General features: G+C 39.3%; 1 protein-coding gene across 1 annotated transcript in view; it reads right to left on the reverse strand.

Annotated features, from left to right (window-relative positions):
- The window catches only part of GLIS3 (GLIS family zinc finger 3), a 247,866-nt gene that overhangs the window by 40,152 nt on the left and 182,187 nt on the right, over window positions 1–25,527 (reverse strand). Inside the window, exon 6 of the mRNA XM_077816424.1 lies at window positions 18,246–18,387. Within this exon, the coding sequence (XP_077672550.1) occupies window positions 18,246–18,387 (142 nt within the window). The remainder of the gene's footprint in view (window positions 1–18,245; window positions 18,388–25,527) is intronic.

Genomic DNA, 25,527 nt, shown 5'->3' on the forward strand with positions numbered 1-25,527 from the left:
GACTTCCCCCGTTCGCCACGAGTTTTCAAAGATAATGGCCAATGGCTCTGCAATCACAGCCGCCAGTTCCTATAGCACTCTCGGATGCAACTCATCCGGCCCCATGGACTTGTGCACGTCCAGTTTTTCTAAATAGTCCCTAACCACCTCTTCCTCCACAGAGGGCTGGCCATCTATTCCCCATGTTGTGACGCCCAGCACAGCAGTCTGGGAGCTGACCTTGTTCGTGAAGACAGAGGCAAAAAAACATTGAGTACATTAGCTTTTTCCACATCCTCCGTCACTAGGTTGCCTCCCTCATTCATTAAGGGGCCCACACTTTCCTTGGCTTTCTTCTTGTTGCCAACATACCTGAAGAAACCCTTCTTGTTACTCTTTAACATCTCTCGCTAGCTGCAGCTCCAGGTGCGATTTGGCCCTCCTAATTTCATTCCTACATGCCCGAGCAATATTTTTATACTCTTCCCTGGTCATATGTCCAACCTTCCACTTCTTGTAAGCTTCTTTTTTATGCTTAAGATCTGCTAGGATTTCACCGTTAAGCCAAGCTGGTCGCCTGCCATACTTACTATTCTTTCGACACATCGGGATGGTTTGTCCCTGTAACCTCAACAGGGATTCCTTGAAATACAGCCAGCTCTCCTGGACTCCTTTCCCCTTCATGTTAGTCCCCCTACCCATCCGTTCCCTGAGGGAGTCGAAGTCTGCTTTCCTGAAGTCCAGGGTCCGTATCCTGCTGCTTACCTTTCTTCCCTGTGTCAGGATCCTGAACTCAACCAACTCATGGTCACAGCCTCCCAGATTCCCATCCACTTTTGCTTCACCTACTAATTCTTCCCGGTTTGTGAGCAGCAGGTCAAGAAAAGCTCCCCCCCTAGTTGGCTCCTCTAGCACTTGCACCAGGAAATTGTCCCCTACGCTTTCCAAAAACTTCCTGGATTGTCTATGCACCGCTGTACTGCTCTCCCAGCAGATATCAGGAAAATTAAAGTCACCCATGAGAACCAGGGCATGCGATCTAGTAGCTTCCGCGAGCTGCCGGAAGAAAGCCTCATCCACCTCATCCCCCTGGTCCGGTGGTCTATAGCAGACTCCCACCACTACATCACTCCTGTTGCTCACACTTCTAAACTTAATCCAGAGACACTCAGGTTTTTCTGCAGTTTCATACCGGAGCTCTGAGCAGTCATACTGCTCCCTTACATACAGTGCTACTCCCCCACCTTTTCTGCCCTGCCTGTCCTTCCTGAACAGTTTATAACCATCCATGACAGTACTCCAGTCATGTGAGTTATCCCACCAAGTCTCTGTTATTCCAATCACGTCATAATTCCTTGACGTCACCAGGACCTCCAGTTCTCCCTGCTTGTTTCCAAGGCTTTGTGCATTCGTATATAAGCACTTGAGATAACCTGCTGATCGCCCCTCATTCTCAGTATGAGGCAGGAGCCCTCCCCTCACAGACATTCCTTCCTGTGCTTCCTCCCGGTATCCCGCTTTCCCACTTATCTTAGGGCTTTGGTCTCCTTCCCCTGGTGAACCTAGTTTAAAGCCCTCCTCACTAGGTTAGTCAGCCTGCTCGCAAAGATGCTCTTCCCTCTCTTCGTAAGGTGGAGCCCGTCTCTGCCCAGCACTCCTCCTTCATGGAACACCATCCCATGGTCAAAGAATCCAAAGCCTTCTCTCCGACACCACCTGTGTAGCCATTCGTTGACTTCCACTATTCGACGGTCCCTACCCAGGCCTTTTCCTTCCACGGGGAGGATGGACGAGAACACCACCTGCGCCTCAAACTCCTTTATCCTTCTTCCCAGAGCCACGTAGTCCGCAGTGATCCGCTCAAGGTCATTCTTGGCAGTATCATTGGTGCCCACGTGGAGAAGCAGGAACGGGTAGCGATCCGAGGGCTTGATGAGTCTCAGCAGTCTCTCTGTCACATCGCGAATCTTAGCCCCCGGCAAGCAGCAGACTTCTCGGTTTTCCCAGTCAGGGCGGCAGATAGATGACTCAGTCCCCCGGAGTAGAAAGTCCCTGACCACCACCACCCGCCTCCTTCTCTTGGGAGTGGTGGTCGTGGAACCCCCCATCTCAGGACAGCGCATCTCATGCCTTCCAACTAGCAGAGTCTCCTTCTGCTTTCTCTCCCCAGACATAGACACAGAATGATTTAATGCTAATTCTTAGAAACCAACTTTTTTTCAAATCTTGCTTTCCGTTTGAAAAAATGTCACTGGTCCATAAAAAACAACCCAAATTATGTTATAATGAAAGAAACACTGATTGAGTTTTGAAAATATGCATGTGATTGGACAGTTCACAATGGACAATTGTCTAAAATCAAAAAGGACAACACTATGGACCCAGTCCTGGGAGTTTTGCTTGAAAAAATACTGCAAATCTGGGGTCTATCATTGTTTCATATTGCAGAACAAGTTGTAAAGCTATAAAGCATAGTTCTTAGAGCTGATCTAAAAACTGATATAAAATATCACAATTAAAAACAAATGTTTACTACTTTTTGAAAATTTGAATACTTTCATAATTTTTCAACAAATAAAAAGAACTAGTCACATGCTGAATGATTAACTTAAAATCATTATAGAAATTCCTCCCTCCATGCTAATGAGATGACCTAAAGATCAGTAGCTTCATTTTCAGAGATGCTATAAATGAGGACACCAGCATTTAGCAACTGTGTGAGGACTGTAGACAATCCTTGTTGTCTTGCAAATTGTCTCAGAGGCAAAAAGTTTCCTTTCAAATGTAAAGCACAGATGTTTTTACTTTTGGCAAAGCAAAGAAACAGTAAACAGGGAGAGGGACACATTAACTTGGTCCCTGAGGAACTTAGGTGCTTTTTACCGACATCCGTGTCACGTCATGCAGTTGATTTTGAGTGAAAACTTAGATACTTAATCTTCATCAAAAAAGATAAAGAACAAAAAGTGTATGGCTTAGCTAAACAAAAAGGAGAGGTAAGTCTTCCAAGTTTCTGAGAAGAGGAATTGTGTAGGATAACACAAGATATATGACAGAGAAATTAGATGAAATTAAGAAAATTAAAATGTAGGCTGCATATTAAGAAAAACTACCTAAAAGTGAGATCAATTAAACTGGAGAATAGTTTCCAAGGGAACTGATAGAAGCCACATTGCTTGGGACAAAGCTAAATTGGAGAAAGTACTGTAGGGAACAAGCATGCACTGACAGGCATCATAGAGTGACCTAAGAGGTCTTTTCTATCTCCAACATCTATGTTTCTATTTAGAGACCTTAATCTGCTGACAAAGAAAAAAATCTGCTTGTTTTCATCTGAGTAATGTAGGGATGTATAATGTCCCCTTAGCACACATATAAAGAGCTCCCATAACTGTTAGTGTGCCAAATTCTGCTTTTGGATGTACACATACACAACTCTTATCAATTAACAATTAGCCATTGACATATAGATGGACCAAGTCCTGACCCACACACGTAATGCAGATGTTGACAAGTAAGTTCTATGTTCCCCTCCGGAGCTTTCCACAGATCTGGTCTTTCTCTCTCTCTCTCTGTCCTTCCCTATTTATTGCAATAGTGCTGTTTTCTTTGCCCTAAATGGGTTCTGCATTCCACCCCTGCTCTGTCTTCCCTGTTTCTTGATCGTCCAAAAGGAATCCACCCCTTCTTTCCCCACACAGAGTAAGGGAAGCCTGCTGAATACAGAGCCCTTCGCTAATCTCAGCTGTCAATGTCTGGGTGCAGTGGAGTTATGGACTCCAAAAGTGGGCAGAAGAAGGGCTTGGTTGGCTTTATGGATGCTATGGAGCACTGTTTCCATCAGCATCCATGGAAGACAGCAGCCTCCACGTCATGCCATGTTATGTCACACAGCCTTGACAGCCTCAATGCTACAGGAAAGCTGGGGGCCAGCATTTGGAGCTATGATTTCAGATGCATATCAATAGGAAGATATTTACGTGCATTTCTAGAGCACTCATGGCTGTAGTATCTACACGTATGTCTACACAGCAGCTGGGTGGTGTATTCCCAGGTTGGGTAGACATACAGTACAACTCCGTCTGCGGTCCTAGGTATGTACTCGGATGTCTATTCCAAGCTAACACCCATGCCACCACAGCCATGCTGCTATTTTTAGTGTGCTAGCTTGATCAGAGCTAGTGCAAGTATGTCTACATGAGCTATGAATTACACCTTTCAGCTCTTGTGTAGACGTACCCTTAGATCTGAATCTCTAATTTTTCAATATACTGTACAGTATGATAGTAACTTCCAAATTACTTGGAGGGTCCTTAGCATCATTATTTGAGAAAGCAAATCTTTCTGTTGTCAGTTTCTCTTAAGTAATTGCCTTTTGCTGCCTGATCTAAGTTAAGCACATAGTTTGCATAGCATGAAACCTAGTAAACATCTGTGACAACAAACATTCTTCTTATCTCCAATTTACCATAAGCTAGATCTGCATAGAAACATTATGAAAAAGGGCTTTTTTTAACAAAGCGTTCCTCGGTAAAAAAGTATTTTCCTGTTTCTTCAATAAATATGAAACTCAATTGTTTGTATAATACTCCAACATAAATAAAACCCATCAAAAGAAATTCCCAGGAATAAATGTCATGAAAAAGCTGTTGTTCCGCCATGATCCTTAAGAAGCTCAGGTTACGGCATAGTTTCAGATAGATAGTCTTTTGGACTTGAATGTGAACCTAAGATTGAGTTACACCTTTTTAGGTCATCTAATTTTGATAATTATATAGGAAAAATTCAAGCTGCCATTTTCGAGGTCTCATCACAGAAGGATTTACCAACACAAAGATTATCCAACAGGCATCTCTCTTCCTACAGATTTTCTCTGTGTGGAGCTGCATTCTTATGCATTCTATTGACATGCAATAAAAATGAAGTGGATGGAGGGAAAAAGAAACTTGATTCACAAGTAAGAAAAAAGAGAAATAGCATTTTAAAATATTAAAGAATTTATACTTTAAAAAATTCAATTTCTTCTCTTAATGGAGCAAGAACCCTGTAATTTAAAGAAACATGTTTAAAATGCAGAATTACTACCTTTCTTCTCGCAAACTACCAACTATGGTGTAATTTATTACCATGGATTTATTACTGTCAAATCAGTGTTCTGTCAATCTATTTCTGCCCCCAAAATGTCTCTCCTCCTACCCATGCCCACAAAGATTTTGAGGCAAGGTTGAAAATACTTTCCACTTAGAAAAGACAGCATAAGCCTTTTGTTTGTGGTTCAGCTTCAATTAAAGTTGCATATTTGCTAGCATGTTTTTTATTTTTAAATCACTGTATTTAACATTCAATTTGTATATGGAATAATTATATCATCCTTGTGAACAGGATATTTGGCATCAGAAGAGAAAAACGGACATGCTCACCTGGCTGCATTCAGGCCATGTTTCTCCCTTCCTCATGCCTATCTCCCTCCTTTCAGCTCCCCCTTTTGTGTTTCCATGTTCAAAGGCCCAAATCCTCCTCAAAGGTATTTAGATGCCTAATTCCCATTTTATTTCAGTGGGAATAAGGTGCCTAAATATGTTTGAAGACCTGGATCAAAGTCCTTTACAAACATTAATCTTCACAACCTGGGAGTTTGGAGATAATGATACTTACTAACCTTTTTACAGCTAGGGAAACTAGGCAGAGAGCTTAAGTAACTTTTCCAAAGCCACAGAGGAAGTCATTGGCAGAAGAGGAGTGAGAACTCAGGGCTTCCAAAAACCACTAGACAATATCAAGGAAATCAAATAACAGCTAGCAACATGAACTGAGATTTACAAACCTAGCTTTCTGAGACTTTTTTGCTTTATTCTGACGCTTGTGCCTGGCATTTCTTCACTAAAGATCTTAACACTCACCAGAAATTTGCAGGCAGTCCACAAGCTGAAAATGAAGCCATACCTCCTTCTTTATTAATGATAATCCAGATCACCTGACCTGATGATCTAGCACATTTTAATATTTGGCTCTGAGGTAGCAGCCCGCTGCAGAGTGTTAACTCTATCTTCACCTTGGAGGTGTGGGAAGAGATAAAATGGCAGAAACTCTTCCCAACACCATAGAAAAGCCAACTTGATGTTTCAGTGTGTTACAGCAAGTTACTGGAGAAGGATGCTAGTTGCCAAAAAAGGTCCCCAGGGTTTGAAACCTAGGGCAGGAGGCAGCCTTCAGATTCTGAGCATCAGCCTGAGCCTGAAGTCTATACTGCTATTTGTAATGCCATACTGAGAGCCCAAGTCTGTAGACGTGGGCTCTGAGACTTGCTGCCATGGGTTTCTGCTTTCCGTGTACACATAATATGAGTAGCAAAATAAAATCTGTCCAGTACGTACTGCAATAACTATGAGCCTGCTGTGATACAATATGTAATATGTCAGGGACGTCTGAGGAGAGGTTAAAGTTCACTGTCTAGACCCTTCAGTGTTAGCAAAGGGTCACAGCTGGTTTGTTGGCTGGCAGGCATTTGTTAAGTCCACAGTACTTTCTGATATTGCCAGTGATTGGCAGCTGGAACAATTGATTAAGCACAGCAGTTGAACATATTGGAAATTCTTATTACTTTTGTGATTAAGAGATGGTGAAATCCCCAAAGCAATAAAGTTTGTGATCTGGATTAAAACCTGAGGTTCTTGCTTCAACTGAAGGTCATTATATCATATCCTTGCCTGACTCTTACTTGTTCAGTAGATTGTAGTTTCTTTTCACTTAGGTTTCTCTTAGCATGAAGAAGGGAAATAGAAATAACACAGTTGTCACTTGTTACTTTGCAATGGTAATGCTAATTCACCAATACACATAAGCTTTCCTTCTCTCAGAAGCTGAATGAAAATCATTACCATAAAAAGAAAAGGAGGACTTGTGGCACCTTAGAGACTAACAAATTTATTTGAGCATAAGCTTTTGTGAGCTACAGCTCACTTCATCGGATGCATGCATGCAATTCACATAGCACCAGCAAACTGCATCCAAGTGGAAATAGCTACCTTAAAGCTACACTAAGAACTAAACTTCTAAAATTCAAAACTAAAGCTGGGGAAGTAAGGGACAAATCTGCAGGAAATGTCTGCATTCTGCATAAAATATGTAAGATATTAAAGTTAGTGAGTCCTTGTAAAGTATATGTACAAAATGGGCCTGATCCTGACAATAAAGTTCATTTAATGAGAACCTTAGGTGTTTGACAAATTCAGAACTGGACCTCAAAAAATGTTATTCGACGCCAAGGATAAGGGTCAAATGTAGTATTAGGCCCAAATTTTCTGTAAACATTTAAGCACATGCCTAATTTTATACCCAGGAGTAGTGCACTGACTTTAAACGGACTACTCACCTGCTTAAATATAAGCACAGTCATAAGTGTTTGCACGATCCTGGCCTTACCAGAATATTTCAGCTAGATCACACTAAATAGTAACAATAGTAAACAATCCTGATTTGTGAATATATAGCAATGAATAAACACAGCAAGTTTGGTTTTGCTACCATTAATGGCTCACATTATTCATAATTTGAAAGTATTTGGACAACTGCAGGGTATTCATGAAAATGTTTGTGAATATGAAATATTAGCAGGAATTCTTGACTATTGTAATCTCCTAATTCCCAACTTTGACAAATCCCATTTTGCCCCACGTTAAACCCATTCAAAATGCCGCCCATGAAAAGCTTCAGAACAGAAAAGAATGAAATGTCATATTTGAAGAGGTAAAGATGATGCTGAATTTGGCAGGCCCTGGATGTGACCCACCTTTTTGTTCTCTCCTGTAATGCCTCTAGGGTTGGTTAAGTGTGCTCCATTCCCTGCCTCTTCAATAGTAGGTCACAAAAGATAGCAGGTCCTACAAACACAGTGTTTCTTCTTGATTGTAATTAAAAGGTAACAACTGACTTGTTGCCGTGACTACATCACCCCTATCTTTTCATCCCTCTGCTGGCTCCCCCCTTTCCATTGCACAAACACAAACTACTTGTATTCACTTTGATAGCCCTTCACAGCTTAACCACACCACACTTGCCATCTTTTAATTGGCATTGAGCTATTGCTCCCACCTCTGCTATGCCAACATGTCAGCCTTTATCACTCAGAAGGCCAGTTTTCCTACCAACACCTTCATGCTTTCTCCCATATTGCCTTTTATCCACAAACTCACTATATTGATTTCCTTCTAACTCCTCCTTTGTCATGATGATTAGGCCGCTGATGTGCTGTGACAGCTGTGTATGCTTATAATAATAATTGTCTCAGAGTTACCTAGTGCTCCCCTTACCTGTGTGTTGTATCCACCAGTTGCCTCATATGCCTATTAGCTGTTTGGGGCATCTGTTTGTTATATGTGTGTACAGCTTCTAGCACAATGACCCCTGACTGGAGCACCCAGGCACTCTACATTTCAAATAATAATAATAAACCAACACTGAAGCACATGTGTAACATTACTCACATGTATAAGCTAAACAATGTTAGGAACCATTAAGAAAGGGATAGGTAAGAAGACAGAAAATATCATAATGCCATTATATAAATCCATGGTACACTCAGACCTTGAATACTGTGTACAGTTCTAGTCACCCCATTTCAAAAAAGATGTATTAGAATTGGAAAAGGTACAGAGAAGGGCAACAGAAATTATTAGAGATTGGAACCACTTCCATGTGAGGAGAGACTAAAAACACTGGGATTTTTCAGCTTAGAAAAGAGATGACTAATAGGCAGGGCCGTCCCTATGGAGGTGCGGGGCCTAGGGAGCAAATGACAAATTCGTCACTTCCAGGACCGACTGTGCCTGAGGCCAGCCAGTTGCACCAGCGGCCCATGGGACCCCCCAAAGTGCAGGGCCCAGAGCAGTCACCCCAATTCACCGTACTGAGGGGATGGCTCTGGTAATAGGGGATATGATAGAAATCTATAAAATCATGAATGGTGTGGAGAAAGTGAATAAGGAAGAGTTGTTTACTCCTTCACATAACACAAGAACCAGTGGTCACCCAATGAAATTAACAGGCAACAGGTTTAAAACAAACAAAAGGAAGTATTTCTTCACACAACATGCAGTCAACCTGTGGAACTCATTGCCAGGGATGTTGTGAAGGCCAAGACTATAACCGGGTTCAAAAAAGAACTAGATAAATTCATGGTGGATAGGTCCATCAATAGCTATTTGCCAGGATGGGCTGGGATGCAACCACAAGCTCAAGATGTTCCTAAGCCTCTAACAGCCAGAAGCTGGGACTGGATGACAAGGGATGGATCACTCAATAATTGCTGTATTCTGTTCATTTCCTCTGAAGAATCTGGCATTGGTCACTGTTCAAAGACAGGATACTGGGCTAGATGGACCATTGGTCTGACCCAGTATGGCCATTCTTACGTTCCTAAGTTAAGCATGTATGAAAGTATTTGTAGGATTGGGCCCTATGATATTACTTAGAACAGTGGTTCACAACACTGTCTTCAGGGCAACGTTGCAAAAATATTCCGCAGAATCTAAAAACTCTTATTACAACAATTCTGTCTTTCCGGTGCAAAGAAAAACTTGCAAATGTGAACAGCTGCAGTAATTAGCTTGCTTCATTTTAGAGCATTGGAGAATGTGCAATTCATGACATTTTCAGAGAGAATTTATAAATTATACATTTTGGTTTATTTTAAAATGTGAAACTGTTGAATTTTTGCCACATATGGCACAATAAACTTAAAAACTAAAAAAATATTCTATATTACAGCATTTAGGATTTTTTGGCATAAGAAATTCTAGGAGATGGGGCACAAAATATTTTAAGATATAGGGATGTAGTAGAAAATACATCATTTATAAATTCTGACTGAAAATTTCATGATACTATAATACTGAATAAACCAGAATGACTAGGATTTTTTTAAATGACAACATAGGGCTAGATCCGTAAAGGGGTACTTACACTGAGCATTGCAACATCTAATATGTAGGCACTCTGCTGCCCACCTGATTCCATAGCTGCAATTTAGGCACCCAGGTTCCTTATACAATGTGTGGGGAGAGCTAGGAACCTAAGAATGGGATTCACAAAAGCCAGTAAGCTGAGTGGGGAGCTGGCTAAGCTAGCCAGTAGGAAATGCAGAAGAAAGTGGTGGAGCCTAAGCCCTGCTTCTCAAAGGGAATTAGGTGCCTAACTCTGATCCAGAAGGAGATGCCTCCCTCCACCTGTGATTCTCAACCATGAATACTCTCCTGGAGTTAGGTGCTTAAGCTGGGCCAGCCCTTTGTCACAAAAAAATTGTAAAAAAAAAAAAAATGAGGAGGAGATAGTGATGGTGCCACCCTTATGCCCAAAACCCCAGTGTGCTCACCTAGTATGTGGGAAACCCAGGTTCAAATCCCTGCTCTGCCTGATTCAGAGCAAGAATTTGAACCCAGGTCTCTAACCTCACAGGTGAGTGCCCGCACCACTAGGGTGGGTCTCTCTCAGTCTCTCCTGTTGAAGCTGTTCTACTTTGTATAAAATACTTACATACTCATTAGAGCAGGGACTGGAACCTGGGTCTCCCAGGTGCATACCCTAACCACGGGGTTATAGGCTGAGTCTCACTCTCACTCTGGTCCAAGGAATATTTAAGTAACACTCCTGCAAATACATATGCACATGCCTAAATTTACACCTATGAGTAGTCCCATCAACCTCAATGGAACTACTCACATGAGTAAAGTTTTGGACTTGCTTAAGTGTTTGCAGACTCAGGCCCTCAATTATTCTGAGTCAAAGTCTACTCTGCCTTGCACCAGTGCAACACAGATCAGAATTTAGACCAAGAATTAAATATATACCTAGTGGTGAGGTTAGTCCTAACCATGCAATTCATATAGAAAACAGTAAAAAATAACAAGTTTTTCTAAAATCTAGAAGGTTTATAAAAATACAATAAATCTTTACATTTTAATAATTTCTCAAATATTATAGCTTATGAAAAAACATTGTTATAATTATATATTTTATACTATTGTTATTATAACTGTTTTTCTAATCTATAATGCTAATTTTATTTTTTGGATCTGTTTTCACCTTTTTTTGGTAATAAAAGATCCATAAGTGTACTCCACTGTATTATTAGGATGATTATGCTATATTTAAACTTCTTATATCACAAGTCAGAATAGGTTTCATTTTAGGCCTTGATACTGCAAATTTTTATGCATGTGCCTAACTGTAAGTATGAGTAATTTCAGTGAAATCAAAGGGACCACACACACTTAAAGTTAAACACACATTTGTACATGTTTGCTGAATCAGGCTCTTCAAAAGAAAGGGCTTTTCTACACAAAAACATAGTGCACAGCAAGCTGAGGTGTGTGCTATGAAACTTTTAGTGCACGGTAGCAGGGTCCACATGGCCAGTAGTGCATGGAAAACTAGTGCACTGTAGATTCATACAATGGCTTCCCTTGCACTAAGTGTCTATAGAGACAAGCCCTAAGTCACTTTTATGCATGATTATACTTTAAGCCATAAAAATGTGCTAGTCTCAAAGTTTTTCATTTTTGCCATTTCTTAAAAGAAAGAAAAAAATAAAAGAAATGGTCTTGTACAGTTTTCTGAATTAAAAAAAGACTAATGACTTTACTAGTGCACTACGATGAACCACAAAACTACAGTGGTTTTTTTAAATAAAAAATCCTTTTATCCCATTTTCTAAAGCTAATTAAATGTAGGGCTACTTAGGACCTTTAAATATGCAGGTTAGCTTTACAATTCACGTCTAAATTAATGTTTAGTGGACTAATGGCCTGATTTTCAGAGGTGCTAAGCACCTGAAATCACTGAGAGATATGGATACCCAGCTCCTCTGAAAGCTAGCTCAGAGCTTTAAAGGGACACCCTCAACATGGAGTTTTTAAATTGACTTATTTGAAATGATTCCAGTTTCTGACAGAAAACCCTTTAAATATTACATTCTGAATAAAAAACCACATATAAGTGTTTTTCTGCTCCTTCTGTTGATGGTTATAAATATCTTTTCAGAATGGAAGAAATTGTATATACAGGAGAAAAGTGAAAATGGCTACATACAACGTGCTTTCAAATGCACAAAGTAAACTGGGAAAAATAGAGAAAAAATATATTTCCACTCATTTCTTTCAGTTATAGTTTTCTAAGGCAATACTTGTAACTTGAGCGGGTACAACAGTTCCAAAGAGAAGTGTGATTTTTCAAGTTGACAGTATCCCTTCAAGTATATATTTTGTGCATCCCTTAGACGAAAAATAATTAAAAAAATTTCTTGCTTTTAAATATGTATAAACTATTAAAATATCTCCAATTGGTAAAAAGTTTGATGAAGGCCACTGGTAACAGAGACATCTGCTCATGTCTATAATCGGAAAACAGCACAGACACAGTTCAGGTGATAGGTCCTGTGTAACAGTTTACAGTAAAAGTGAGTATCATCTATTTTCTGCTTCAGATTGTGTCGACCCTTTTTCTCCTCAACTTGAGTGTGGGATCATTTTTGCTGCTTCCATTTGTCAACTGGAACAGTCGCTTCTCTAGGACACCACAGCCAACTTTATAATGCTTTTCCATTCTCTGCAGCATGAATAATTTTAATATTGCCATTCCCTAAAAATCCAGTCTCTCCTTTATTATTTCACTTTTTCATTATCCAGTAGCCCAGATAAGTAGTTAATGAAATAATTTCTTCCAAATGGATTGGGAGGTTGTCAGAATGAAATGACATGGCTTTGTCTATCCCTGACATAAAATCCCAAGCTAATTGATGGGAAACAATACTACCTGTCTTCTGTGCACCAAGAAAAAAGCAAATAAATGTGTCAACTGATTGATAGATGCAGCAATAAATAAATAAATGCGTTAGAGAAACCAGTCTATTAACTAATGAGAAATTACAGCTCATAAAAGCATGATGATTAACTCTTAGTTTACAAGAATTGCTGTTCAGTAGGAAGCAGAGACAAATAGTGAGAAATGAAAAATTACCGATTTCCTCCAGGAATCCAAACAGTCATGCAATATTGCCAACCCCAAGCAAAAATTATGAATCAGACTGTAAAATATCAAGAAATAGGATTGGAAATCAAGCTATTAAAATACATTTATTTTCTTCACTACCCTCTATTTTTTTTAAAGCCTTAAGGGAGAAGCTACCTGCCCCAAAAGATCTCAGGTTCAAAATTCAAACTTAAATGCACACACAGAAAAATTGCCAGCTTGCCGGGGACTCCACTTTACCGCTCAATCTGGTTTAGCATTGACTCATTACTTATCCTTTTACTTTCTCCCCTCCTGACTCCCTCCACAGTCCCAAGTCCCCTAACTGCTCTCCATTCCCCCCCTCATGTTCTTCTATCCCTCATACACATCTCTTCCCCTATTCCCCATCCACCTCGTCAGTCTCCTCTCATATTTCACACATCCCTGTTCCTCTTGTGATTATTTCCTGTATCTAGATTCTCATCTCCCTCCTCTTCACTCTACATTACCATCCTGCACCTACGCTCTCCTCTCTTGCCTCCTCACAATCTCCCCAGTCTGCCCCTGGCTCCTCACATCCACACCCTCTCAGCCCACTCCCTGACCCTCAGATCCTCTACCACTTCTCTTCCCTGCCTCCCAAACAGAATCATAGGGTTGGAAGGGACCTCGAGAGGTCTTCTAGTCCAGTCCCCTGCACTCAAGGATAAATATTATCTAGACCATCGCTGACAGGTGTTTGTCTAACCTGCTCTTAAAAATCTCCAGTGATGGAGATTCCACAAACTCCCTAGGCAATTTATTTCAGTGCTTAACCACCCTGGCAGTTAGGAAGTTTTCCCTAATGTCCAACCTAAACCTCCCTTGCTGCAATTTAAGCCCTCTGCTTCTTGTCCTACCCTCAGAGGTTAGAGAGAACAATGTTTCTCCTTCCTCCTTGTAACAACTTTGTACATATTTGAAAACTGTTATCATGTCTCCTCTCAATCTTCTCTTCTCCAGACTAACCAACCCAATTTTTTCAAGCTTCCCACATAGGTCATGTTTTCCAGACCTTTAATCATTTTTGTTGCTCTTCTCTGGGACTTTCTCCAATTTTTCCACATCTTTCCTGAAATGTGGCACCCAGAACTGGACACAATACTACAGTTGAGGCCTAATCAGTGCAAAGTAGAGTGGAAGAATTACTTCTCAGGCCTTGCTTACCATACTTCTGCTAATACAACCTAGAATGATGTTTGTTTTTTTTGCAACAGTGTTATACTCTTGATTCATATTTAGCTTGTGATTTACTATGACTCCCAGGTACGTTTCTGTAATACTCCTTCTGAGGCAGTCGTTTCCCATTTTGTATTTTGTATGTGTGCAACTGATTGTTCCTTCCTAAGTGGAGTACTTTGCATTTGTCCTTACTGAATTTCATCCTATTTACTTCAGACCATTTCTCCAGTTTGTCCAGATTATTTTGAATTTTAATCCTATCCTCCAGAGCACTTGCAACCCCTCCCAGATTGGTATCATCTGCAAACTTTACAAGTGTACTCTCTATGCCATTATCTAAATCACTGATGAAGATATTGAACAGAGCTGGACCCAGGACTGATCCCTGCGGGACCCCACTTGATATGCCCTTCAAACTTGCCTGTGAACCACTGATAAGTACTCTCTGGGAATGGTTTTCCAACCAGTTATGCACGCACCTTATAGTAGCTCCATCAAGTTTATATTTCCTTAGCTTGTTTATGAGAAGGTCATGAGAAACAGTATCAAAAGCCTTACTGAAGTCAAGATCTCCCACATCTACCACTTCCCCCCATCCATAAGACTTATTACACTGTCAAAGATAGCTATTACGTTGGTTTTATACTATTGGTTCTTGACAAATCCGTGAGGACTGTTACTTATCTTATTATCTTCTAGGTGTCTGCAAATTGATTACTTAATTATTTGCTCCATAATTTTTCCACGCACTGAAGTTAAACTGACTGGTCTGTAGTTCCCAGGTTGTCCTTATTTCACTTTTTATAGATGGGAAGTATATTTTCCCTTTTCCAGTCCTCTGGAATCTCACCTGTCTTTCATGATTTTTCGAAGATAATTGCTAATGGCTCAGCTATCTCCTCAGTCAGCTCCTTGAGTATTCTAGGATGTATTTAATTGGCCCTGGTGACTTTGAAGAAATCTAACTTGTCTAAGTAATTTTTAACTTGTTATTTTCCTATTTTAGCCTCTGATCCTACCCCATTTTCACTGGCATTCATTAAGTGATATGTCCAACTGCTTCTAAACTTTTTGGTGAAAACTGGAACAAAAAAGTCATTTAGCACTTCTGCCATTTCCACATTTTTCTGTTATTGTTCCCTGCCCGGCCAAATTGAGTAATGGACATACCCTGTCCTTGGTCTTTCTCTTGCTTCTAACATATCCCTCCATCCCCCACACAGTTTCCCAGTGACAGAGTAGAGTGGGTGGCCATATTGCCTCCCCGCAGCCTGGATTCAATCATATTGGAAACACTGGGGCACTTTAACTTTCTTTTTTAACTTTTTGGCAGCCCTTCTTACACATGCAGATACTGTAGGGGAAAGGCAGTCATCTTGATTAAGAACAACCTGTGCCTTCAGTGCTATTGACAATAAAGGGAGATGGCAGCCACTGACAATAGGGGCAAAAATTTATGATGAGAAAGCAGCAGAGGATCATAAAAAGCTAAAACCCTCATCCTGAATAGCAAAAAAAAATCCTTGATAAAAATCACAAGATTTGGCAACACTAAGTTTCTTGCCTAGCAGCTTTCCTCCTGAGCTTCCAGTTTCTGCACTGGTGCCTGATCTAAAGTCTGTTGATACCAGTGGCCTTTGGATCAGGCCTTAGTGGCCCAGTTGCATTTCAAACTTGTATTTCAGCATAAAACCAATGCATTACTGGAATTTAAATGAAAATAAACTGATTTGCATATAAAATGTCCTGAGCTGAAAACCTACTAAAGTTTATAACTAGTCAGTAATTTCTTGTGTCAAAGAGCTCAACTGGGGGATTTATTCAAATCACCACAGTTACTTTAAAGGTTTGAGATTCAATATGGATAAAAGTACAAAAGTTTGGATGCTTATGCAAACCTCATCCAAACTTCCTGAGTCTATAAAACTTAGCTAGAAATTAATGAGATTTCTAATATTTCTTGATTTGAATAAGTCTAGAAATATTAATTCTCACAGTATATTGTCACTTTTGCTCCCTATAGGACCATGCAGAAATGAAAAATAAACAAAAAATCTAATGAAAGATGCTGGAGTCAGAGGCCATCTATTTATCCACTAGTAAAGCACGTGTAGGGGAACTACTAGCTCTATTCTGTGTCACTAGGATCCTAAAACACCAGTTGCAAGCGAGAGGGGAGTTCAGTTTTCCATGCCTATTTGGTCCTTGATCTCTCTGCTGAGACTGACAAAGAGAGTGCTAAATTGTATCATTTATAGAGTGGACAACTGTTGACTAAGAACTGGACTGAGCTCGTTAATTCTTTTGGCCTAGAAACTTCTGGTCCTTCCCAGCCTGTGCTGGATTTGAATCAGCAACCTAGAACGGAAAAGTTCAACAGCACATATAAGCCAGATCTGTAAAATATCTCAGCAGCTCCCACTGAGACATTTTTGTGAGAACATGCTGAGGTCTTCTGGAACTCTGGCCCTGTCTGTCCCCAAGTCACCAATGAAAGATATATTTTTTTTGGGGGGGGGGGGAGGAGGGGGGAATAACCAACCTTTTTCTTTCCTGAAAAAAGTTTTAAGTTTTTGTTCAGATGAATGAAGGTCCAGCACATCAAGTATTTTATTCAAACTTCTTCAGTACCCATCCCCTCCTCAAAGGGCAATAAAAGAGAATCAGAAGTACACAAACCTATGTTAGTAAAGTAATTATGATAGTTACACAAATGTAACTTTGAATTTTGACATTTTCCTCAACACTCAGATTGAAAGAAATTGAATAGACTACGTGGATTAAGGCATTAAAAATTAACATCATATGCAGTAAGGCAAAACAGTTCTTATATGAAAAAGGCCTGAGTTGTAGTCACTGTGGGAACCACAACTTTCAATTTCCTGACTTTTCTTTGTGTAAATCTCAATCATAACATTACACATCAAACACAAATGAGAAAAACGACATTAGAAGTACTATATAGTTCAATGACAGCCTTGGGAAAAACAAATTGAGAACAGGCATGTCTTACAGCAAAATGAAACTACTATATAGGGTGTACACACACACACACACACACACACACACTCACACATATAACAACCTTCATTCTCACTTAGCTGAGAGTCTAATTGAAAACCTCACTGGCAAGTCAAAGAGTTAGCTGAATCTTACAATGAGGAGTAGAACATTATTTAAAATAGCCACTTTATATTGTTCTCCTCCTCATTGTAAGATTCAGCTAACTCTTTGACTTGCCAATGAGGTTTTCGATTAGACTCTCAGCTAAGAGAGAATGAAGACTGTTGGGAGATGCAACAATATTCTAGCAAATACTGAAAAATAGGTGTTTTTGCAGTTATCTAGATATTTCATACTAAATGCTGAAATGTCATCCACTGCATGTTACAGATGATCTTGAACTTTGGAAAATATTGTCACTTTTATTTTCTTAATATTTCAATATTTTCTTAAATTTGAACAGCTATAACCACTGCAAACCAACATCAGTCATTATTTGAGAGTGAAATTCCCAAACACTTAATTGAAACTATAAAAAAGGCTTGTTATGTAAACAATATAGATATGTTTATTGGTGGATTTATATTTACCTATAGGACAAGGGTTTATTATACTTTCTAACAAAATGCCACATTTAACCTAATTTATATACCTTTATTAAAAAAATTATAGATGAATAGCAAAGAGGGAAACATTCCCTTTCAGTTCTAAATCAAATTTAATGAACTTAAGGAGCCTAGAAGGAATGGGTGAATTGAACCTCTGGCAAGAGTCCAATTCCCACAGAGCAAACATATTCCTTATTGTGGTATGTCTTTTCATGGGCAAAATGAGACCTGCTAAAAAAAGACTTAAATATCAGATAGAGACATACCTTTCTAATATACTGTACATTGTTCTGTCCTGCTCAGGAGTAGTTTAGGAAGAAAAAGAAGTGGATTTTAGAGAGTTTTTCACACATTAAAAATCCCAGAAGTATACATCAATCATACCTAACTTTAAATGTTCTGGGATCATTTCCTGTCTTTTTACTATACCTGTGTAGATGTCATGAACAGGCCCTGGCGATCGTCCCATGGTATTGTCTGCAGCATCATGTGGTGAAGGGGCTGGTTGGAGAGGCTGAATAGTGAGGCAATCGTTGAGGATGTCCTGGTCAAGCTCTGAGCTTGATCGCAACTGAAGCACAAGAGATAAGAAGGAAAAACCATCATCACAGGAAAATGATCACCAAGATATTGGGCAGTGATAATGAAGAAAGGCTGAAGGGTTAGAAGAGGAAACGGAGAGAGAAAGATTCTTCTATATACAATCCTGATAAATGACTGTTCTGTTACAGCAGTGGTTCTCAAAATATGGGCCACAAAACATCCTGATGTCCCACAGAAGGAAATATTTTGAGAACCAAGGGAGGGGGACGGAGTGCGGGAATGGTGAGCAAAAGAAATCCAAGAAAGATGCTCTCTTCTTTGCACAGTGCTCCACAGAATTGAAATATTGGCTTGACTGCTGCACATTAGAGAAACTATCAAATGGGACCAACATTTCCTTTATGAGCAGGGAAGTGATGTGTACAGTATAAACATTTGTAAGACGTCTTAAAATAGTGATCTCAGCCTGTAGCTCTAAAGACACATGTAAGGTTTTGTTATCCTCATATACAGTTCATCTGGAGTTTATGGGCCTCATTCTCATTTACACTAAGACCACTTTGGCAATATAAAGTAGACATAAAGAGTTATAGTTGCAGAGCTGTAGCTGTAAAATGGCCCTAATGTAAATGAGAATGAGGCCCTATTGATCTAATTGGAGCATCTTTCACTTTGCCTGGTCTCATGAGAGGCCATACAGAGAGTGCTAAGTAAGTGGACTATAGAAATCCAGGATCTAACCCAATTCCTCCAACAATCCAGTGGAGGAAGATAGGGAGAGAATAAGCAAGAGAGGAAAAGAGAAACATCCCTATCCCTCCACATTCAGGAATAGGGAACCAGGGATAGAGGCAACAATGTTGAATAGAATTATGGAAAGCCACAAAATAGTCAGGTGCATGATGCTGATATTAATTTGTGAATTCATCATGTTGCACCACTACGTGATGACAGTGAGTAACTGACATAACATGAAGGTCAGGCAACATCAGGATTTCGTGCTGGGATTGATCTGTTGGTGGCTTCATGCAATGAGTCTAGGGTTTCCCCAGCTCTTCAAGGATAAGCTTCATTGTCTCAAAGCCTTAAAAACACATTGAATCATTCCCAACTCTGTTAGACCAGCTTTAAGCTGCATGACTCTTACTTTACATTGGTATGACTTATTGACTTCACTGGATTTACAATGGTGTAAAACTGGGGTAATGGAGTGGAGAATCAGGCCCATATATTCAAAGCAGTGTGACTACATTAACTATAACAGAGACAAATAACATTGAAATAATAAATGAGGACTGTGATTAGTTAAAATAATTTGCTCAGCCCATGTATACTGTACATTATTTTTCTCTTTGAAACAAAAAATTATGCAACAGTTGTGCTTAATATTCCTAAGGGTAAAAGATGTTTGAAAGGTATGTTTGTATGTATGTATGTTTGTTTTTCTGGAGTTTATCTAAAGCCCAAAGCATAGAAAAATTCAAAGAAAAAAATCAAGTTTAATATGAGTTCTGGAAATCAGTTCTTATTTATCTCCCATATTTACAATCTGCTCAAGGGCCCAGATGTTTTTTCTACTGTAGCCAGGAACTCCTGTCTGCTTTCTATTACTTACTGGTTCTTATGCCTTTACTGATACCAGCAGTAATATGGCCTTTTATGAAATTAAGTGCATGTGTACTCCTGGGGCCAAACATATTCACATTCTTTTTATCTATATTTTTCTTAACATAAGAAGCAGAAGTGGTGCTAATTTCTATCAAACCTGATTCATCATCATCATAATATAAAATTAAATAATAATACAACAAAGACAACCATCCTTTTTGAAGAAAGATTTCAAATAAATGTTTACACAGAGTGAAGATTTCCAGAGGTTCCTGTGTAAAATTGCTTGTCTGAAATTAATTGGTCCTTTTTACTTCATAGCATGGAACTGATCACCTTTTTCTATAGGAAGCACAGGCAGGTACAATTAAGGGAAAAGTATGTTAACAGAACCGAGAGAAAAGTAGTTTGGGTATTTGCACATTAGATATGCGTGTTAAACAGAAATGTCAACCAAATATACACAAAGTACATGACACACATTTCTCTCTATTTTGCTTTGTTTGTGACATGTGTTTTCTATCTGGCACTGGGAATGATTCCCTCAGGACAATCAGTGCTAACACAAAATTTTCTGACCTGCCCAGCCATCAGGGATAATTCTCATAAAAAACTCTGGAAGAAAGCTGTGCTCTGATTGTCTGTCTGCAGAGGGTTCTGAACCCATGTAATTATCTCCCAGAAAGACCACACTGCAATTCAGTACATTCAGCTCACATTTGGAAGGGTTTCTTCACAACTATGAGGACTAAAAACATTTATTTTTAAAATGAAAGCTTAGATTCTGGAGAAAGAGGTGGATTCTGCAGTCAGTTGCACAACTGCAAAACAAAAACTATAAAAAGGTCAGTCATGAGACATACTACACACCCTTGCAAGGGAATAAAGGTGTTAGGCGCACCCTTTCTTCTCCATATAGCCTACACTGTGAGGGGTGAGTGGGAAAAGAGAAACAGCTGCCCCTGGTCTGCTATTTTCCTTCCTGCAAAGATGGTGCTAGGAAACCACTAAGAATGTCTGCGCAGCCTAGTCTCCACCCCACTAATGCATCTGGCAGTGCACCGGAACCATTGCAGAGGGGGGAAGTTATCTATGCCAGTGAAAGGGCAAGCACAAACTATATACTCCCTGGAGAAAAAGAGATGGTGACTCTCAGCATCATAGTTTCAGCTGGTCAAAAAGATGTATTTTATTTCTTGCAAACATTTTTAAAAAAATTAGTCAGAAATTTCCATAGAAATTTTCAGGTTTTCACTGAAAGCCTGAAAACTAATTTTTTGGTTTACATTGTCAAAAACTAAAATTGGTTTTTGGAGTTATTTTTTCCTGATTAAGCCCCCCCCGCAATTGTTGATAAAAACAAATTCTCTCATGAAAATTTCTGTTTTTTGTCAACCAGCCTGTTTTCATAGAAAAAAGTTAAGAAAAAATGCTGACCCGCTCTATGTTGACAATCTAATTTCCGCTTTGCTTCTGTGAGAGCATAGTTACATGTGCCCCTTACTCAGGCTGGGTTATAGGGATATCATCTGTTCTTAAAGTAGTTTCTGAAATAACCAGACTTTGATTTGACTATGCAATGTGGCTCACTTCAAACTTGCAAATCAAATATACTGTATTCCTGGCTGTGACATAGTCCATCTCATATGAGCATCCAGCTAGTCACCAGTGCAATTTCGTTGTGACTTAAAACATGCCAATCATTCTACCCTTGAGCAGAGGGGCAAAGGTACTGTCTGTAGCAAGTTACCTTGCTGAGTGATGGAATCAATGACAGACATTCTGAACACACTGAGCACAGAGGTTTCTGGTGTGCCATTTCTTGGCCTGAATTCATGGCTGGCCCAGGTGCAAGTAAACAACCCAGCTCCTGAGCTGCTGCACAACCTTCCTTCATGAAATATTTGTTCCAAATGATAGATTTTCATCTTTAATAATTAAATCACCCAGAAGGGGGAGGGATAGCTCAGTGGTTTGAGCATTGGACTGCTAAACCCAGGGTTGTGAGTTCAATCCTTGAGGGGGCCATTTAGGGATCTGGGGAAAAAATTGGGGATTGGTCCCGCTTTCAGCAGGGGTTGGACTAGATGACCTCCTGAGGTCCCTTCCAACCTTGATATTCTATGATTCTATTCTATGATTCTAAGCCTTGATAAGCTCTGTCCTTAGAAACTTGAGCTGCTTCCATCACAATATGGGGATTTCTTTTAATATATAAAAACAAGGCACTGTTAACAGCGATTTACATTTGTTTTTTTCCCCATGACAGTTCTGCTAATGTTTATAAGCTCTCAGAACAAGAGATGGAAATTCTACTCCCATCATTTTCTCATTTCAGGTATGATTGAATAATCACCAAAGATTAAGTGAGTCAAGTGGAAGTAATTAGGAGGGAATAAGGGCCAGATTCCTCAATTTTCAATTTCATTATATTTGAGTCTAAAAGCAGAGGCATTACGTTAGTTTGATGCATGACATATTTCCAAAGAAAACGACTAAGAATCAAAGACCTTTTGTTTTGCATTTCTCTAACCAATGTGTTTTATCTGGGTTGTGCGTGTTTCTGCATAACATTGGTAGGTTCTTCTTCTTGTTCAACAGGAATCAGATGCTACAAAAATGTGTGTTTATGAAGAGTCTTGGCCAAGAGAAAAGTAGTTTAAGATTTTTCAAATAGGATTAGTTTTTACCAAACCATTTAAAATAGGATCATAGTAACTTCAAAACCCTGCCTGGTATTCAATATTACTGTAGCATTTTAACATCAGTGCTCCTTCACAAAGACTGGGCCTCTCTCACCACAAAAAATTACCAGCTATATAATTTATATCCAAGAATTTTCAATCTAATTATTCCGAAAGCAACTTGTATGGGCTGTATGTACACTTGTGTGCATAACAGAAGATCTCCATACATAGGGTCAAGTACCAATAACAAATGTGTCCACTTGTCTTTGGTACTTGTCAGATCTACTGTGGCTGCTGTGTCTTAAATGGCAAAATAAAACTGAATATCAATTTTTTAACGGGGGGAATTCTTTACACTAAAATGTCATAGCATTATAAAACTATTTTTCTATGTATAGATATAAAGTGAGTTGCATAATTTATGAATCAATAACAATAACAGCCCCAGCTGACAAGGACTGAATAAGGCTTAGTGGTGGTCAAGTATGCCTGTCACTGTCTGCCTGGAAGATGGTAGTGATGGAAGTAAAGCACGATCCTCTGTCTTTGCCTCCACACATTTTCTGAATTTGTCTAGGAGAGTATCCAGAAGTTAATATTTGCCTGCACTATTGCAGAGCCAAATTTAATCCCTGCTAGCCTAACGGCACTGATAGAGTACACCAATCTGACCACTGGAAAAATAAAAATTAAACATGAAGCCAAAGCTATGTAAGAGTGTTTATTCATGCTATATGTTTGTATGGTAGATCACATGCTGCTTATACAGAACAACTTCATCAAGGTCTAATGCTCCCATGCACAGGACTAAATCATGCTGACAGTGGAAATTCTGCAAGTTTGTACTTCCCAAGTTTTCTCCTTATTCCTTCACCCAGAAGTAACAGAGAGCTGGGAAACAACATAGAAGGAAGGGGTCTCTGTCCCGATGCTCTTCGCCTCTATTTAATCACCTGAAATCTGTGCAGCTTTAACAGATAAATACATGCTCTGTTTTAAACAGCTTTCATCATCTATTGTAATTAAAACACTTGACCAGTAAATAGAATGGAAGTTAACAAATAAGACTGGTCTATCATCCACTAAGATTAGCATTCATTTCAATATAAAAATAAAATAAAAAAACACATTATATTTGCTACTCTCGCCCCATAACTCATACTGAAGAGCACAACATGTAGAATGCTACGATAAAATATAATTCATTTTTGTGATCTTTCCTAAATCAAGAAAAAACATCCTAGATACTTCTTAAAGATAAATCTAAAAATTAAAAACATCTGGTACCTGTGCACTAAGTTATCATTGGCTACTAGAAGATTTTTTTTTTAAGGTAACAAAATACTTTGGCATTGGAATAGCGGTGCAAGATAAGAAACATGGCTTTCTCAAAACTAAAGAATGTTGTGAAGGAGAAAGACTGAACTGAATTCTACTATTACTGTGTATATAAAACACTGCTTTCTTATAGATCAATATATTCAAAAACTGCCATTGAGCAACTCACATTCTTTCTTGTCAGAAAATGATATAGACGCAAGAACGCCATTTGAAGGAAGAAATTTCAGCTGGAACAGACCCTGTGCAACTTTCCAAAAATCAGAAAGTAACACTGACGCTTTGCTTTTTGAGAAGTCAATTAGAAATCCAGTGAAATCTGTCTTAATTAACCATTTACTGGCTCAATCAAAATTGCTTGCTTAACAGCGGTTGTCATCTAATAAAGGTTGATCAGAATTCTACTACATAGGCTTGGGGATCCTTTGGGGTAGTCTTAAGACAGGAGGTTATCTATTAAGGTGGTCTCTTGTGTAACTTTCACTATATTATAGAAGCTCACATTTTCATAAAGGAAGATTCCTTTCCTCTACAGTCTAGTCATAGGCATGAAAACTAAGAGAGAAACACACACAGCTTCTTACAGAGCTAATGTCTGATAGTTAAACCCATTCATATTGCACCATCTTATGTAAAACACTGCCTACAATATGTACGATCCCTCCCATTCAAGCTGCTTTTCTTTGCGATTCAGAAAGGTTCCTGGTCTTTGTTCATAGTGACCAGCAATCTAGCAGTGGAGCCCATGCCATTTTAAAAAATCATCTTATACTATTCTGTGCCAGATTGACTTGGAAATATATATAGCTCCTGTATGTTATTGTCTAACAGCTAGTTCCTCTCGATGAATGCAACCTGACAAAGAGCCCAGTTATGCTGAATAATTGCTCTCCTCCTTTGAAAAGAGATGTGCTTGGCAGATCTCTCTTTTCATCTGAGTGGAGTATCTTCTAAGTAGAGTAATGAACAAATGCTACATCCACCTGGGGCTCCATTGAGAGTGAACCCATCTTTTTTCCTTTGTTATCTGTGAAAAGTTGGTATGAAAATCTGTATACAAAATAAAGAATGTTCTTAGTAACAGAAACACAGACGGGGTCAAACCAAAACCCAGATCTAATCACTTCTAAACTTTGGGAAATTTCATGGCCAGATCCAAATTTTACAGTGTCCCCTCTTTCTAGATTAATCTGAACCAAAACCCGTGTATCCGAATCCTCACTCCCCAGCTTTGGGAGGTTTGCACTAGGATCTAAATTTGATGTTTGGGCCAATTTCTAATAGTAAACAGTTGGAGTTGGACAAAACCTGGCAGTTTTGTTTAGGAGAGGGATCCCCTAAACCTTTTATAAATTTTGGGTTCATGGGTTTGTAACCCTGTGAAACATGTGGGTAATATATGTATTCATGGTAAGAATGATATATGTGTGTGTGTGTGTGTGTGTGTTTGGTGGTTATTGTGTTGCTGGCTAATATGTAACAAAGGGTTAAATCACTCATAGGTTGCTGTGGCCTTGAGGAATCCAAAGACTAGA

Source organism: Eretmochelys imbricata, chromosome 5 (genome assembly GCF_965152235.1).
Source record: "Eretmochelys imbricata isolate rEreImb1 chromosome 5, rEreImb1.hap1, whole genome shotgun sequence".
In the NCBI taxonomy this organism is placed as follows: domain Eukaryota; kingdom Metazoa; phylum Chordata; order Testudines; family Cheloniidae; genus Eretmochelys; species Eretmochelys imbricata.